The sequence below is a fragment of the Pituophis catenifer genome, unplaced genomic scaffold, assembly GCF_029215685.1.
Source record: "Pituophis catenifer annectens isolate HBS135680 unplaced genomic scaffold, rPitCat1.0.hap2 SCAF_2, whole genome shotgun sequence".
NCBI lineage: Eukaryota > Metazoa > Chordata > Lepidosauria > Squamata > Colubridae > Pituophis > Pituophis catenifer.
This window is the reverse complement of record NW_027256882.1, coordinates 279,934,696-279,948,352: the sequence shown is the minus strand read 5'-3', so window position 1 is coordinate 279,948,352 and position 13,657 is coordinate 279,934,696. Positions and strand designations below refer to the sequence as shown.

General features: G+C 38.6%; 1 protein-coding gene across 1 annotated transcript in view; it reads left to right on the top strand.

Annotated features, from left to right (window-relative positions):
* Positions 1 to 8,435, top strand: part of ST8SIA3 (ST8 alpha-N-acetyl-neuraminide alpha-2,8-sialyltransferase 3) — a 28,767-nt gene extending 20,332 nt beyond the window's left edge. The window contains exons 3-4 of the mRNA XM_070935974.1: positions 6,767 to 7,324; positions 8,153 to 8,435. Of these exons, the coding sequence (XP_070792075.1) occupies positions 6,767 to 7,324; positions 8,153 to 8,435 (841 nt within the window). The remainder of the gene's footprint in view (positions 1 to 6,766; positions 7,325 to 8,152) is intronic.
* The last annotated feature ends 5,222 nt before the right edge of the window (positions 8,436 to 13,657 follow it).

Sequence of the window (13,657 nt, the reverse complement as noted above, 5' to 3'; positions counted from 1 at the left end):
TCCTTCGTAAGTTTATCCATTTCCGCACACTCCATAATTTTTCTAATCACATAATAATATTGTCTTTCTAATGTAAGAATTATTTACCTTAAATGTAAAGAATCATAATATTAGCATTCATGAGTGAAACTATCTTCTAACAATGGTGTACAGCCAAAAAGAGAATGCCATAGTAATGTCAAGGACAAATTGCTAGGTTTTCACTGGAACAAATCTAAATTTACTTACTTGTCAGTCAAAAGTTCCCCCAGTAAGCTTGAGAAGAAACTGTCTTCTACTTAATGCAAAGTGTATTGGGCTAAATTGCAAAATACCATTAACTATCAGCATATTGCCTAATTGCACATTACTTAATAGCTATGCAGCAATTTAAATATCACATCATAACTTATAACCTAATATAAGTTCTCTGTTACCATGAAAGAAGTTCTAACTTTGACTATTTATTAAGATACCATATCTTGAGAAATGATTATTCTATCTTCGGATACCATTTAATTTATCTTGGTTTGGAACGGCTCTTATTTTATTTTATTTTATTTTATTTTATTTTATTTTATTTTATTCGCATAATTTTTTGACTCATTTTACCCAAAAGTGCCCATCATGGAGGCACTGGTTAAAGGCGGTTTTGTATTTTGTAACTGTGGATTTTGGAGCTGTGTAACGAGGTGGGATAGGGCCAGTAGTGATATTCACTTATCTCCGCTACCGGTTCGGAACTGTGAGCGTGTGCATGTGCACACTCGCTTCACTCGCACATGGCGCTTCTGCACATGTGCAGAATCTTCTGCACATGCGCAGAGTGTCCATGATGATGTCTGGGTGGGTGGGCGGAGCCTCCTGCCCCCACCGCTACCAGTTCACCGAAACCAGGGTGAACCAGTAGAAACCCACCACTGGATAGGACTAGTTTTAGGATTATGAAGGCTTAGTCATGGTAATCTAAATTCCTACACACGAAATAAACAAAAAGAATAGAAGGAATCATAAAACTGAAGTGTGTCTTAGACTCTATGATCTTCTTGGACACTGAAGGCCAGGTGGAAGTGACTCCATTGCCAGGCCAATGAGGTCTGCTTGCCTTTATGCCAAGGTAAATTGATAATGTTTCCACTTTCTGGAACTTTCTGGAACTTTCTAGAAGTGGTGCTGAATGAAGGCCAGAAAGTTACATTTATTTATTTATGTATTTCAATTCGTAACTGACTGATTTCCAATGATTCTGGGTCAGTGGTGGGATTCAAGTAATTTAACAACCGGTTCTCTGCCCTAATGATTTTTTCCAAGAACCAGTTTGCCAAACTGCTCAAAAAATTGACAACCGGTTCTCCCGAAGTGGTGCAAACTGGCTGAATCCCACCACTGCTCTGGGTGATTCACAAGAAAGCATAAAATAATACAATAATAAAAACAATGCAACAACAGAAAAGGCGAAGAAGACGCCACTAATGTTATGAACCAGGTCTCTGAAATGCTAATAGAGTGGGACCCACTGAAACCCTGAGGAAAATTTCATTCCAGAAAGTATGCTGTGAGCCCAGAGAAGATACATTTCTGGGCTCCTGATTGATGGCATGATTTAATTGAAGGAATTCAAACCTGCCAACCCTGCCAGGTGGAACTGGTTGTGCCAATACAAGAGGAGATTTTTTTCTATGTTGTCCTTTCCCTTTCTCTCTTCACTGCCTATAATAAAGACAGTGAGCTCCTTCGCCTCTCTTCCCAAAGTGTCAGTGGTGGGTTTCAAAATTTTTTACTACTGGTTCTGTGGGTGTGGCTTAGTGGGCGTGGCATGGCTTGGTGGGTGTGGCTTGGTGGGCATGGCAGGGGAAGGTTACTGCAAAATCCCCATTTCCTCCCGATCAGCTGGGATTTGGGAGGCAGAGAATAGATGGGGGCAGGGCCAGCCAGAATTTTTTCTACCGGTTCTCCGAACTACTCAAAATTTCCGCTACCGGTTCTACAGAACTGGTCAGAACCTGCTGAAACTCACCTCTGCACAGTATTATAATACCATCTAATGAGAACTTCAAGCACCATAGTTCCCTGATGCCTGAGTTGTGCCATACAATTTCAACAGGAGGACACCAGTGTCTTGATGTCAGTCTGTGTCTGGGAACTTCCAATGAAATCACTGAACTGCCTGGCATTGCCATTTTTCCAATTTGGAATTAATCCAAAGAGAAAGATTACTTTTAGGACCTCCGCAATGTCCTGATTCAACCAATTGCCAAAAATACAAAGTATGTACGTGCAGGATTGAAAACTTCTATCATCAGCTCAATTTCTGCCATTGCTTAGTGATGGAATGCTCTGGCATCCATTAGCATTTGAACATGCTATCTTGGAATTCTGGAATTTTTAGTCCCAGAGGACATCAATTTGAGGAAGGATGGAATAATGCAGGGCTCTCCAACCTTGGCAACTTTATGATTTGTGAACTTCAACTAGCTAGCTGAGGAATTCTGGAAGTTGAAGACCACAAGTTGTAAAGTTGTCAAGATTGAAGACCCCTGGAGTAATGCATGTCATTAATTAACAAAGAACTAAGATCTGAAATTGATTATTCCAATGAAGTAGGCAATCTCAGGAATAATTCTGAACTTCACAGATAGATGTGCTTAGAATATAAAAATTGCAAGTACTTATTTTTTTTTTATTTTTTTTTTTTAAATTTGTATACCGCCCTTCTCCCTGAGGACTCAGGGCGGTGAACAGCCAAGTAAAAGCATAAACTACAAACATTAAAATACAATTAAAAAGATATATATAAATTTGGCCCCATGATTAAAAACAATAACAAACAATTAAAAACATTTTAAAAAGTGTTAGGCCAGCCCGGCTTGCTGGAAAAAGAAGGTTTTAAGGGCACAGCGGAAGGCACCGAGGTCTTGGATTCTCCTTATCTCTGGGGGCAGCTGATTCCAGAGGGTAGGTGCCCCCACAGAGAAGGCCCTCCCCCTGGGGGTCACCAGCCTACATTGTTTGGCTAATGGCACCCCGAGGAGGCCCTCTCTGTGGGAGCACACAGGTCGATGGGAGGCCGTCGGTAGCAGCAGGTGCTACCTGCAGCAGCAAGCAACTTGTGGTATGAGATTTTATTAGGAAATTATTTCCCACCAATTGAGGTAAACTGTGTGGGAGCAAGAATTATTTTACACACCTATTTCTCAACGTACATAAAAAGAAATTACAGCTGCGTTAATTTGTGAAAAAAAAATATTCTCAGCTCTAAACGCCATTTTAGATGTTGTTTGAACTGCAAACAGATGGCTGAAAAATCTGCTTAATATTTTTAGATTTAGATGCTTATCCCCTTACTATTGAATTTAGCAATATTAAATAATAATTATGGAAATCTCAAAAGTTTGTATTTTGTTTTGCATAGTTTAGTTAAGTCCAATAGAATTGGATTTACTTGATTATAGTTTTGGGATTGTGATACAAATTGAGAATGTTAGGTCCTGGAGCTTTTGCTTTCCCTGGGAGAAGGATAGTTTTCAACTCCAAAAAAGTCAATTTAGGTTTGCGTGTGTATTCACTGATATTTTTTTTAAGAATGTAGTCCCTGGCTGCAAAAAAAAAAAAAAAAGGCTACTCACCTTTCCGATTTAGCCTAATACACTTGTTTAATTAAGCATATCTTTAAATTGAATAGGAATGCAAATGAATGAAAGACAATGAGGACTTTAAAAAATATATGTGGCAGTTTAAGAAATTCAAAAACTAAGAATGCAGGTTAGATGGTTATAGCTTTAGTCTGGCAAGAGTCAGTCTGTTAGATATAAGCAAATAAAGAATTGGATTTGATTAGATTTCACTGGGTCGTCTTTGGACTTGAGTCCAACAAGGGCAGAACAACTGAGTCTCTTGATACCAGATTGCACACCTGCTTTTTTTTTTTTTAATTTGATTTATATGCTGCCCTTCTCCGGAGACTCAGGGGGGCTTACAATGCATTAAGCAATAGCCTTCATACTTTTTGTATATTTATACAAAGTCAGCTTATTGCCCCCACAAACTGGGTCCTCAATTTACCTACCTTAGAAAGGATGGAAAGCTGAGTCAACCTTGAGCCTGGTGAGTTTCGAACTTACAGTAATTGCAGACAGCTGGTGTTAATCACAATGCTTTTAGTCTGCTGAGGCCCTAGGCCCCAGGACTCTTTTGAAAGCGTCCACTTTGAGTTAAACACAATAAAGCCTCTTTCAGGAAACCAATAGGTTCATCCCTAATATTATGGTCATTTCCTTATCCAGAACTATGCTTACTTTGGGGTGGGTAAAATAAGATTAAAAACATAGATCCAGTCTATGTCACTCTTTTTCAGAAAAATGAATGCAGCCCTTAATTATTTGATCAGTTCCCCCCGCCCTCCAAAAGTACTGAAATGGCATTGTATATAATAACTGCAAGAATTTTATACATGTTTTTTATTGGAAAAAAATCTCTAATTTCCTGTATAGAATGGTGATTAAACTGTGTTTCAATGCCTAGAATAACTTGACGTCTAAAAGGTTACTATTCAGTCTTCTTTGGAAACCATTTCTGCACTATGATTTTATACATGGAAATGTGCTTCAATACTTCTCAAATTTAGATTCTAGAATTTATTTAATATATAGTAATAGTAATAGCACTTAGACTTATATACCACTTCATAATGCTTTACAGCCCCCCCCCGGCCCCCAAACAGCTTACAGAGTCAGCATATTCAAATCTCACCAGGCTCAAGGTTGACTCAGCCTTCCATCCTTTCAAGGTAGATAAAATGAGGACCCAGATTGTGGGGGCAATAAGCTGACTTTGTATAAAAAAGAACACTGCTTGGGGGGGGCCAAAAGCCCTACTAAGCAGGTATATACAAAAGTATGAAGGCTATTGCTTAACGCATAGTAAGCCGCCCTGAGTCTCCGGAGAAGGGCGGCATATAAATTGAACTAATAAATAAATAAATAAATAAATAAAATATTGCCTCCAACAATCTGGGTCCTCATTTTACCGACCTCAGAAGGATGGAAGGCTGAGTCAACCTTGAGCCAGTCAGAATTGAACTCCTGGCAATGAGCAGAGTTTGCCTGCAATACTGCATTCTAACTACAGCACCACCAGAGCTCCTAATATAGTTACACAATATTTGCAGTATTCTTTCAATCTATTGCTTGCTATTTAAATCTTTTCATTTTCCTCTTCATGGTTTCAATTGTGCTAACCAAACATCTTTACAGTACAATGGAAACATATCTTGACTAGAAATTGGTCTGAAAGGTACTTTAAATTGTTAACGGTGTATTAAATAAAACCTATTGCAATTGCAATAGCATTTAGACTTATATACCGCTTCCCAGTGCTTTAAAGCCCTCTCTAAGCTGTTTACAGAGTCAGTCTATTGCCCCCAACAATCTGGGTCCTCATTTTACCCATCTCGGAAGGGTGGAAGGCTGAGTCAACCTTGAGCCTGGTGAGATTCGAATTGCCAAATTGCAGGCAGCCGGCAGTCAGCAGAAGTAGTCTGTAGTACTGCATTCTAACCACTGTGCCATCGTGGCGCTCTAGAGATATTAGAATATAGTCGCCATTTTACATTTTAGATCTGCTGGTTATTTTAGACTTGTTAGTTATCCATCCGTGTAGCTTCTTGATAGCTTCTTTTGGAGTTTTTTTTCCTCCTTGCTAATTTTTCTGTATGCCTTTAAATGTGCATTTGTATCAATATTGTTTGTTTTTAGTTTTTAATTGAAATTATACAAGGAATACTAAATAAAAGATAAATGACATTTTGATCAGTTTTCAAATTTACTGTGGGAGTTTGGATTAACTATAAAGTTGTGGACACACACACACACACACATATACTGGATTTTGGGGTCTGGGCCCTCTACTCATGCAATTAGAATGGACATCCCAAGATGAATGAACAGGTTTTATTTGTTTCATCAGGAGAAAATAAAATGGAATAATTAGAATCAAGCTGATATGTAATCAAACAGAAAACCAGGGTCCCCAACTTTGAGTCCTTCCTATTAATGATTGATTCATCTATTAAAAATACAAATACATGTTATGTTAAAAGTTTATGCATTTTCAAAATGAACAACCAAATCCACCCATCTGTTATACATAATACAAGTAATCCTTGACTTACGAAAGTTTGCTTAATGACCATTCAAAGTTACAATGGCACTGAAAAAGTGACTTATGGCCATTTTTTCACGCTTATGACCATTGCAGCATCCCTGTGGTCACGTAATCAAAATTCAGGCACTCATGTTTATGACCGTTGCAGTGTCCTGTGGTCCCCTTTTGTGATCTTCAGACAAGCAAAGGTCAATGGGGAAGCCAGATTCACTTAAACAACTGCGGCAAGAAAGGTAATAAAATGGGGCAAAATTCACTTAGCAAACGTCCTGCTTAGCAACAGAAATGTTTGGCTCAATTGTCATCATACGTTGAGGACTGCCTCAATAGTGGGTTTCACTTACCTTCGCTACCGGTTTGCTATTGGGAGCGCACGCACAAAAGCTTCTGTGATGTGCAGAAGTTTCTGCACAGGCGCGGAGCATCCATGATAATGTCCGGGTGGGTGGGTGGAGCCTCCTGCCACCACCGCTACCAGTTCGCCCGAACAGGGGCGAACCGGTAGCAACCCATCACTGGACTGCCTGTATATGAAAGGTCTTTTTTTAATGTTAAAACAAGGCCAACAACTGGATGTTTCCGGTGAGACCATTCATTGTAATCATTTCTCTGTTATTATTTTCAGACGAGAAATCCTTCAGCACGTTGACGTCATCAAAAACTTTTCTTTGACAAAGAGCATGGTACGGATTGGACAGCTAATGCATTACGATTATTCCAGCCATAAGTACGTCTTCTCCATTAGCAACAGCTTCCGCTTGTTGCTTCCAGATGTCTCGCCGATTCAGAACAAGCACTACAACATTTGCGCTGTTGTGGGAAACAGCGGGATTCTTCTCGGCAGTCAGTGCGGGCAGGAGATAGACAAGTACGATTTTGTTTTCCGTTGCAATTTTGCGCCCACCGAAGCATTCCAGAAAGACGTTGGAAGGAAAACCAACATCACCACTTTTAACCCGAGCATTCTGGAGAAGTATTACAACAATCTTTTGACCATTCAAGATCGCAATAACTTTTTTCTAAGCTTGAAGAAGCTGGATGGAGCCATTCTCTGGATTCCAGCTTTTTTCTTCCATACGTCGGCCACTATTACCAGAACTTTGGTAGATTTCTTTATTGAGCATCGAGGACAACTAAAAGTCCAGTTGGCTTGGCCAGGAAATATAATGCAACATGTTAACAGGTGCGATTGGCTGTTGTGCACCATTCACTTTTTGGTGCTGTTTGCTTGGATTGTTTTCGGTGTAACCAAAGGTTATTCAATTTATGGCAGTTGTAAGAGGGAAGTGGGGTAGTTTTTGAACCCAGGTAAAAGACAGCATTAAGCTTCCATTGGCCACCTGAAAAAACTAAGAAGGAGTTGAATAGATTGGAGCAGAAACAACTACAGTAAATGAATAGAATAGAATAGAATAGAATAGAATAGAATAGAATAGAATAGAATAGAATAGAATAGAATAGAATAGAATAGAATAGAATAGAATAGAATAGAATAGAAAATACTTTATTGGCCAAGTGTGATTAGACACACAAGGAATTTGTCTCCGGTGCATAAGCTCTCAGTGTACATACAACAATAGTGATAGATCATTATCATAGTCATTGTAAAAATACATTCATCATAAAACATTTGATACAACACTTAGTGATAGTTGTGTATACTAAATAAGCAATCAACATAAATCATACTAGGATACAAAAATATTGTTATTAAATAATTTAATTGTTAATCTTAACACTTTTAATGTTTAATGTTTTTATATCTATGCTTTTATACTATTGTAAGCCACCCAATCACTCGGGACAGTGAGACGGGCAGCATATAAATGTAATAAATAACTAAAAGCTAGAAGTTAGGAGATAGGTGGGTATTTCTGTAGAGGAACTTTGAGAATTGCCACCACCAAAAAGGCCCTGCTCTGCCAAAGCATCCAAGAACCTCAGAAAAAAATATGAATGTGAAATAGGATTTCCCCAAAATAATGATACTTTATGGATTCTTATTTTACAGGTACTGGAAAAACAAGCATTTGGCCCCTAAGCGACTCAGCACAGGTATCCTGATGTACACCCTTGCGTCCGCTATTTGTGATGAAATCCACCTGTATGGGTTTTGGCCCTTTGGCTTCAACCCAAACAATAGAGAGGATCTTCCCTACCACTATTTTGACAAGAAAGGAACCAAGTTTACCACGAAATGGCAAGAATCCCATCAGCTGCCCGCCGAATTCCAGCAGCTCTTTCGAATGCACGGCGAAGGGCTTGCGAAACTGACTTTATCCCACTGTGCCTAAGGATTTCATACTTGAAGTGCCCAAAGATTGTTGCTGTTGTTTTTTTTAAAGGGAAAAAAAAACCGTGCCCCCCACTGAATTTGCAATTCTTCGAAGCAGAATTCTAAAAGGAAAGGCATTGGTGGGAATAAGGTGGGGAAGCGTTTAATTCTGGAGGGGTCTCCTGTTTATAATTACCAGTTTTCAAAGCCTAGGAAGGCAGCTTTGCCAGTTTTGCAAGACCGAAGTATTTCTTATCTTCCTGAAGTAGGAAAATCCAGGCTGTTTATAGCAGAAAAGTTTTGAATGTCTTAGCTATGCTGCCAAGAATATTAAAGTATTTTCATAGTCATATATTTTTCACATTCTGCGAAAGGAAAAAAAAAAGGGTGGACATTATCAATGGTTAGAACTTCTGTGTTTGCTCTTATTCAGACTAGCTTATTGTTGTTTCTGGATTTCTTTGCCGGGGGGTGGGGGGGTCAATTTATGCTATTGCTATTCATAGTGGAACATGCCTCTGTTTATTCATGATCAGCCTGAGAATTTTTCCTGATGTTTGGACTGAATGATGGTTTAGGGCCTATTAAGATCACCGAGAATGTCTCCTGATTAAGAGACGATTGAACTTTGATTCCCAAAGTCTAGTTTTTTTCTCTTTGGAGGTCAAAATCAAGGAAAGGTCAACGATATTTTCCATGCATTTAAGCATCTATAGATGGCAGGGATGATCGGCAGAATACCCAAAATGGCAATTTGGCCATTGGACCCAATTTTCAAAGCCGTTTCTTCTTTTCAGATCTCTTGGTGAAAGTATTTGCTGAAGCTACAATCTGTGCAAATCAGACTAAATAGCTAATGTGGTTCTGTGGCATTTATTGGTATAAAAATAATTCTGTGCACGTGATATCTGTGCAAGAACTCCATCATTTTGCACACAGTGTGTTTGCTTAAATAAAAGCAGCATGTTTCTGATCTGCCAATGATCTTTTGCAAATTTAAAAAAAAAATTCCCTTTCCCTTGCATGATTCCATATGTAGAGAACTACAGAGATGGTCTTGGAGAAAGAATGTGGCAGCATTTAGGAAAACATGAATTGATTACTATATTATTATAGTTGCTTGCACAGTCAGTCAGACGTTTAGACTGGATTTGGCATTTCTGTCTACCTAATAAGTCCTTTCCAAGGACCTGGGATAGATAGTTGTCATCTAATAATTAAATATATAGGTGTAAAGCTGCCCTCTGCAATTGACTAGTGGTGATTTTGTCAATGCCGATGGTGTTCAGGTGATGCTCCAGATGTCTTAGAATTGGACCCAAGGGGCTTATTACTATGGGTACTACTATTTTCTTTTGCCACAGTTGTTCTACTTCTATTTACAGGTCTATGCGGTTTGTGTTTTTCTCCAGTTGTTTCTCTTATTCTGCTGTTGTCTCCAGGTACTGCCATGTCCACTAACCAGACTTCTTTTTGTTTTTCTTATCCACAATTGTTAAATCTGGGGCATGTGTATCTGCTTGAATTTCAGACAATTTCCCAGAGCTTCTTTGTTTTCTATTATTTTGTCTATTTTGTGGTTCCAACAGTTCTTGCTTGCAGGCAAGTGGTGTCTCTTGCAGCTATCCCAATGCCCCATTGTTCCTACTTGTCATGCTGTTGTTTGTAGTCTGCCTGTTCGATCCACTTGCAGTGAGTAACTAAGTAATCCACTCTTTCTTCAGAAACTTTGCAGAGGAAGGGTTGGTGTCTGTTGCTGTCTTTTCAATTCTGGTTTTATAAAGCAATCGTTCTTAAGATGTGGTTTTGTGCAGCCAGAAGTAGCTTCTCTGATTCTTCTTTCAACTTTCCTGTTCTTAGCTATTACGAGGTCTTGTTGTTATCTGCTTGACCTATTAGGCTTTTTTTAAATGCACTGGCCATATATTAATTTGCCTCATCATGTTTCTATTCTGTTCTTCATTTGGTCTTTCTTAATAGGCTAATTTGATTTCTTTGATATTCAGTAAGCCTTCATGGTATATTAGCTTCAGTGCTTCTTTTTCAAACTTTCGTATATTCTTCCAATGCCCTATTATTTTCTTCAACTATCTTGTGATCTTGCAACATTCCATACGCACCTATGCTCCTTGGTAAATAGAGTGTATCGTCCTCCTTATGCAGATGAAGGCATGATTCACTGTCATTATTTTTCGGGTCTTCCTACCCAAGTTTCTAGCTCAGTTTGCATCCAGTCCACTATTCCAGTTGTGTATCTAATGATTGGAATTGCCCAAATATCAATCGCTTTCATAGCATTTCCACCTCTGAGTTTGATCTTTAAGATCTTCTTCACTCTTCTGGGGGATTCATTACTTTCTTCTTAACTTCAGTGTGCTTGATATTTTATTTTATTTTATTTATTTATTTATTGAATTTATATATTGTCAGTGTGAAGGATGCCCAGGTATTTGTAGTGATCTTCTTCATCAGACGTGGTATTCAGCCAGTTTGGACCAGTTCGAGCAGACCGGTAGTGGCGACCTGCGGGTGGGGGTGGGCCCATCCACCCACCCACCCGGGCACAATCCCGTGCTATATTGCTGTGTTTTTGATGCCCCACACATGTGGATGGCACATGTGAGCAAATTGCCATTTTGTGATGCTGCACCCATGTGTGCACTCACATTTCCGGTGCTGGGCGAACCGGTTGCTATGTGAATCCACTTCTGTTCTTCATCCTCACTCTTTTTTTTTTTATTGAAAAGTTTTAAAATATTTTACAAACAAATTCCCCCCCTTCCCCTCCTTCGACTTCCCAGAGCAAAATACAGGGTATTGCATTTAACAAACATAATCTAACATAAGCAAACTAACTATAAACTCTTAACTTCCCCTTACTCTTTAACTCCACCATAGGTACTAAAATATCAAAGTAAAAAAGAAAAATCATCTAAATATTTCATTCATAAGATATTTGCAACTTTTTAATCCCATATTTGTTTTGTATATAGTCAATCCATCTTCTCCATTCCAGTACATATCTTTCATTCGAACGGTCCTTCAAATATGCAGAAATTTTAGCCATCTCCGCCAAATTGGCTACTTTTAATGTCCATTCTTCAATAGTAGGTATTTCTTCCTTCTTCCAATATTGTGCCAGCTCACTCTTGATGTTATTTCCATAAGGTATCTTGCTCCTTCAGCTGTCACTATTTTTTTCCCCTGTTGATAGTAAGGGTGGCACATTTGTCCAGTCCAAACTCTATTGGGCAATATTTACAGTATAGCTTGGGCAATGTTAGACGGTGATTCTATTTCAGATGGCATTTTTCCATACAGCTTCAGACCATCCCTGTAAAGAAGTAAAATAGCTTGACAGATATTTGATAGTCATAGCCTGACTTGTTCAGTATTGTTGACAGAGGAATCAATCAAATAAAAATGACAAACCGTAGTGGTGAGAGTGAGCCTCCTTAAAAGATTCCTCTCTTGATATTAACCTCTTCCAATCTATCATCATTGACCAGCCAAAGATGTCTTCCATGGTTCCGTTGATCTTTGCCCAAAGCTGCTGATGTTTTCTATTGTGTCTTGTTATTTCTAGGCATTTGATTATCGAATCATGTGGCAGGGAGTCTAAATGCCTTCTTGTAATCCAAGCTACATCCAGATCGGTCTTCTTTCTCATGCAATTTTCCAGAATCTTCTTGTAAATTAGGAGCTGATCTTTTTGTTCCTCTGCTGTTTGAACAGTTTCCTTTCTGCTCAGGTGGAAAGAACTGGTTTTCCACTAAAACGGTGTTGGATTGCATTCACTGCCACATCTGTTAGCAATCTGAAAGTTGTTGGTGAGCAGGTAATTGGCCTGTAATTGCCTGTGCTGCCTCTTTTGCTAGATCTTATCAGGTGTTAACCAATCTTCAACTTCACCTTTGTGTAGTTAGTTGTTAAACTTCTTGCTAATGAGTAGGTGTAGACCAGTCAGATGTTTCAACCAAAAACCATACTATTCATCTTCATCTGGTGCTGACTAATCCTTGATCTTCCTTGTTCTTTGGTCCACTGTTTCTGTTGTAATTACAACTTAATTCATTTTAGCTTCTTTTTTATTCTTTTTTTAAATAAATATTTTATTGATTTTCAACCATTAAAATACAAAAAGAAGAAAGTTTGTGCATAACTGTGACATATTACTATATTTCACTTATACTCTATACATTCTAACTAAATTCAATCCTACTTTATCTCATTTTTTTTTCTATTCTCAATCCATTTATACCACTTCTCCCATATTATATAATATTCTAAATCCATCAATCCTTTCAGCTCAAGGGTCATCTTATCCATTTCAGCACAGTCCAAGACTTTTTTAATTATTAAGTCTTCCAAGGGTATATTTGTGTTTCTCCAACACTGGACCGTTATTTTATGTAGAATAATGTACGTTGGGTTTTTTTGTCGCATTTTTTTTTTCGTTATCCCCAGAAGAAACAGTTCCGGAGTGTATTCTATTTGGACGCCAGTTAATTCCTGTAACCAATTTTGTATTTTTTTCCAATATTTTTTCGATTCTGGGCATAACCTTCTCTTTTTTTATTCTTATCCTCCTTTATTGAAGCTGCATTCTTGTTGCATTTCTTTGGGTGGGGCCATATTTGCACCCAGAACTGCACTGTTTCTCCTTTGTCAGGTCTTCCCTGGTTCATTGCTCTCCCTCCATTGATGGATTGATAGAAGTGTTTCTAAAATTCTGCCTATAATGTGCAATTCAAGCTTCATATTTACTGACCTTCTTGGCTATTTGCTGCTTTATCATTCCCAGGGCTTCCTTGATCTTCCTTGTGGTTGTTCTCAATGGGGCAACATTACTATTGTTGGATACACAGTTAGTCAGATGTCTACGGATATTCTCAGTCATCCAAGTCATGGTTGTCCCACAGCTGCTTTTCCAAAAGGCAACTGGACTTCCTTGGTTTTCCTTGAAGACGTTTCATTTCTCATCCAAGAAGCTTCTTGAGTTCTGAAATTCTGAAGTTCAGAACTGAAGAAGCTTCTTGGATGAGAAACGAAACGTCTTCAAGGAAAACCAAGAAGGTCCAGTTGCCTTTTGAAAAAGCACCTCTAGGACAGTTAGTCAGCTATGATGATGGTGGTAGTAGTAGTGTTGATTAGTGGTTGCTTGCTCCCAAACTCTCTGTATGTGCAGTTCTAGTAGTCGTTCCTGTTGAATCTATTTTCTGACCTGGCATACCTCAAAAG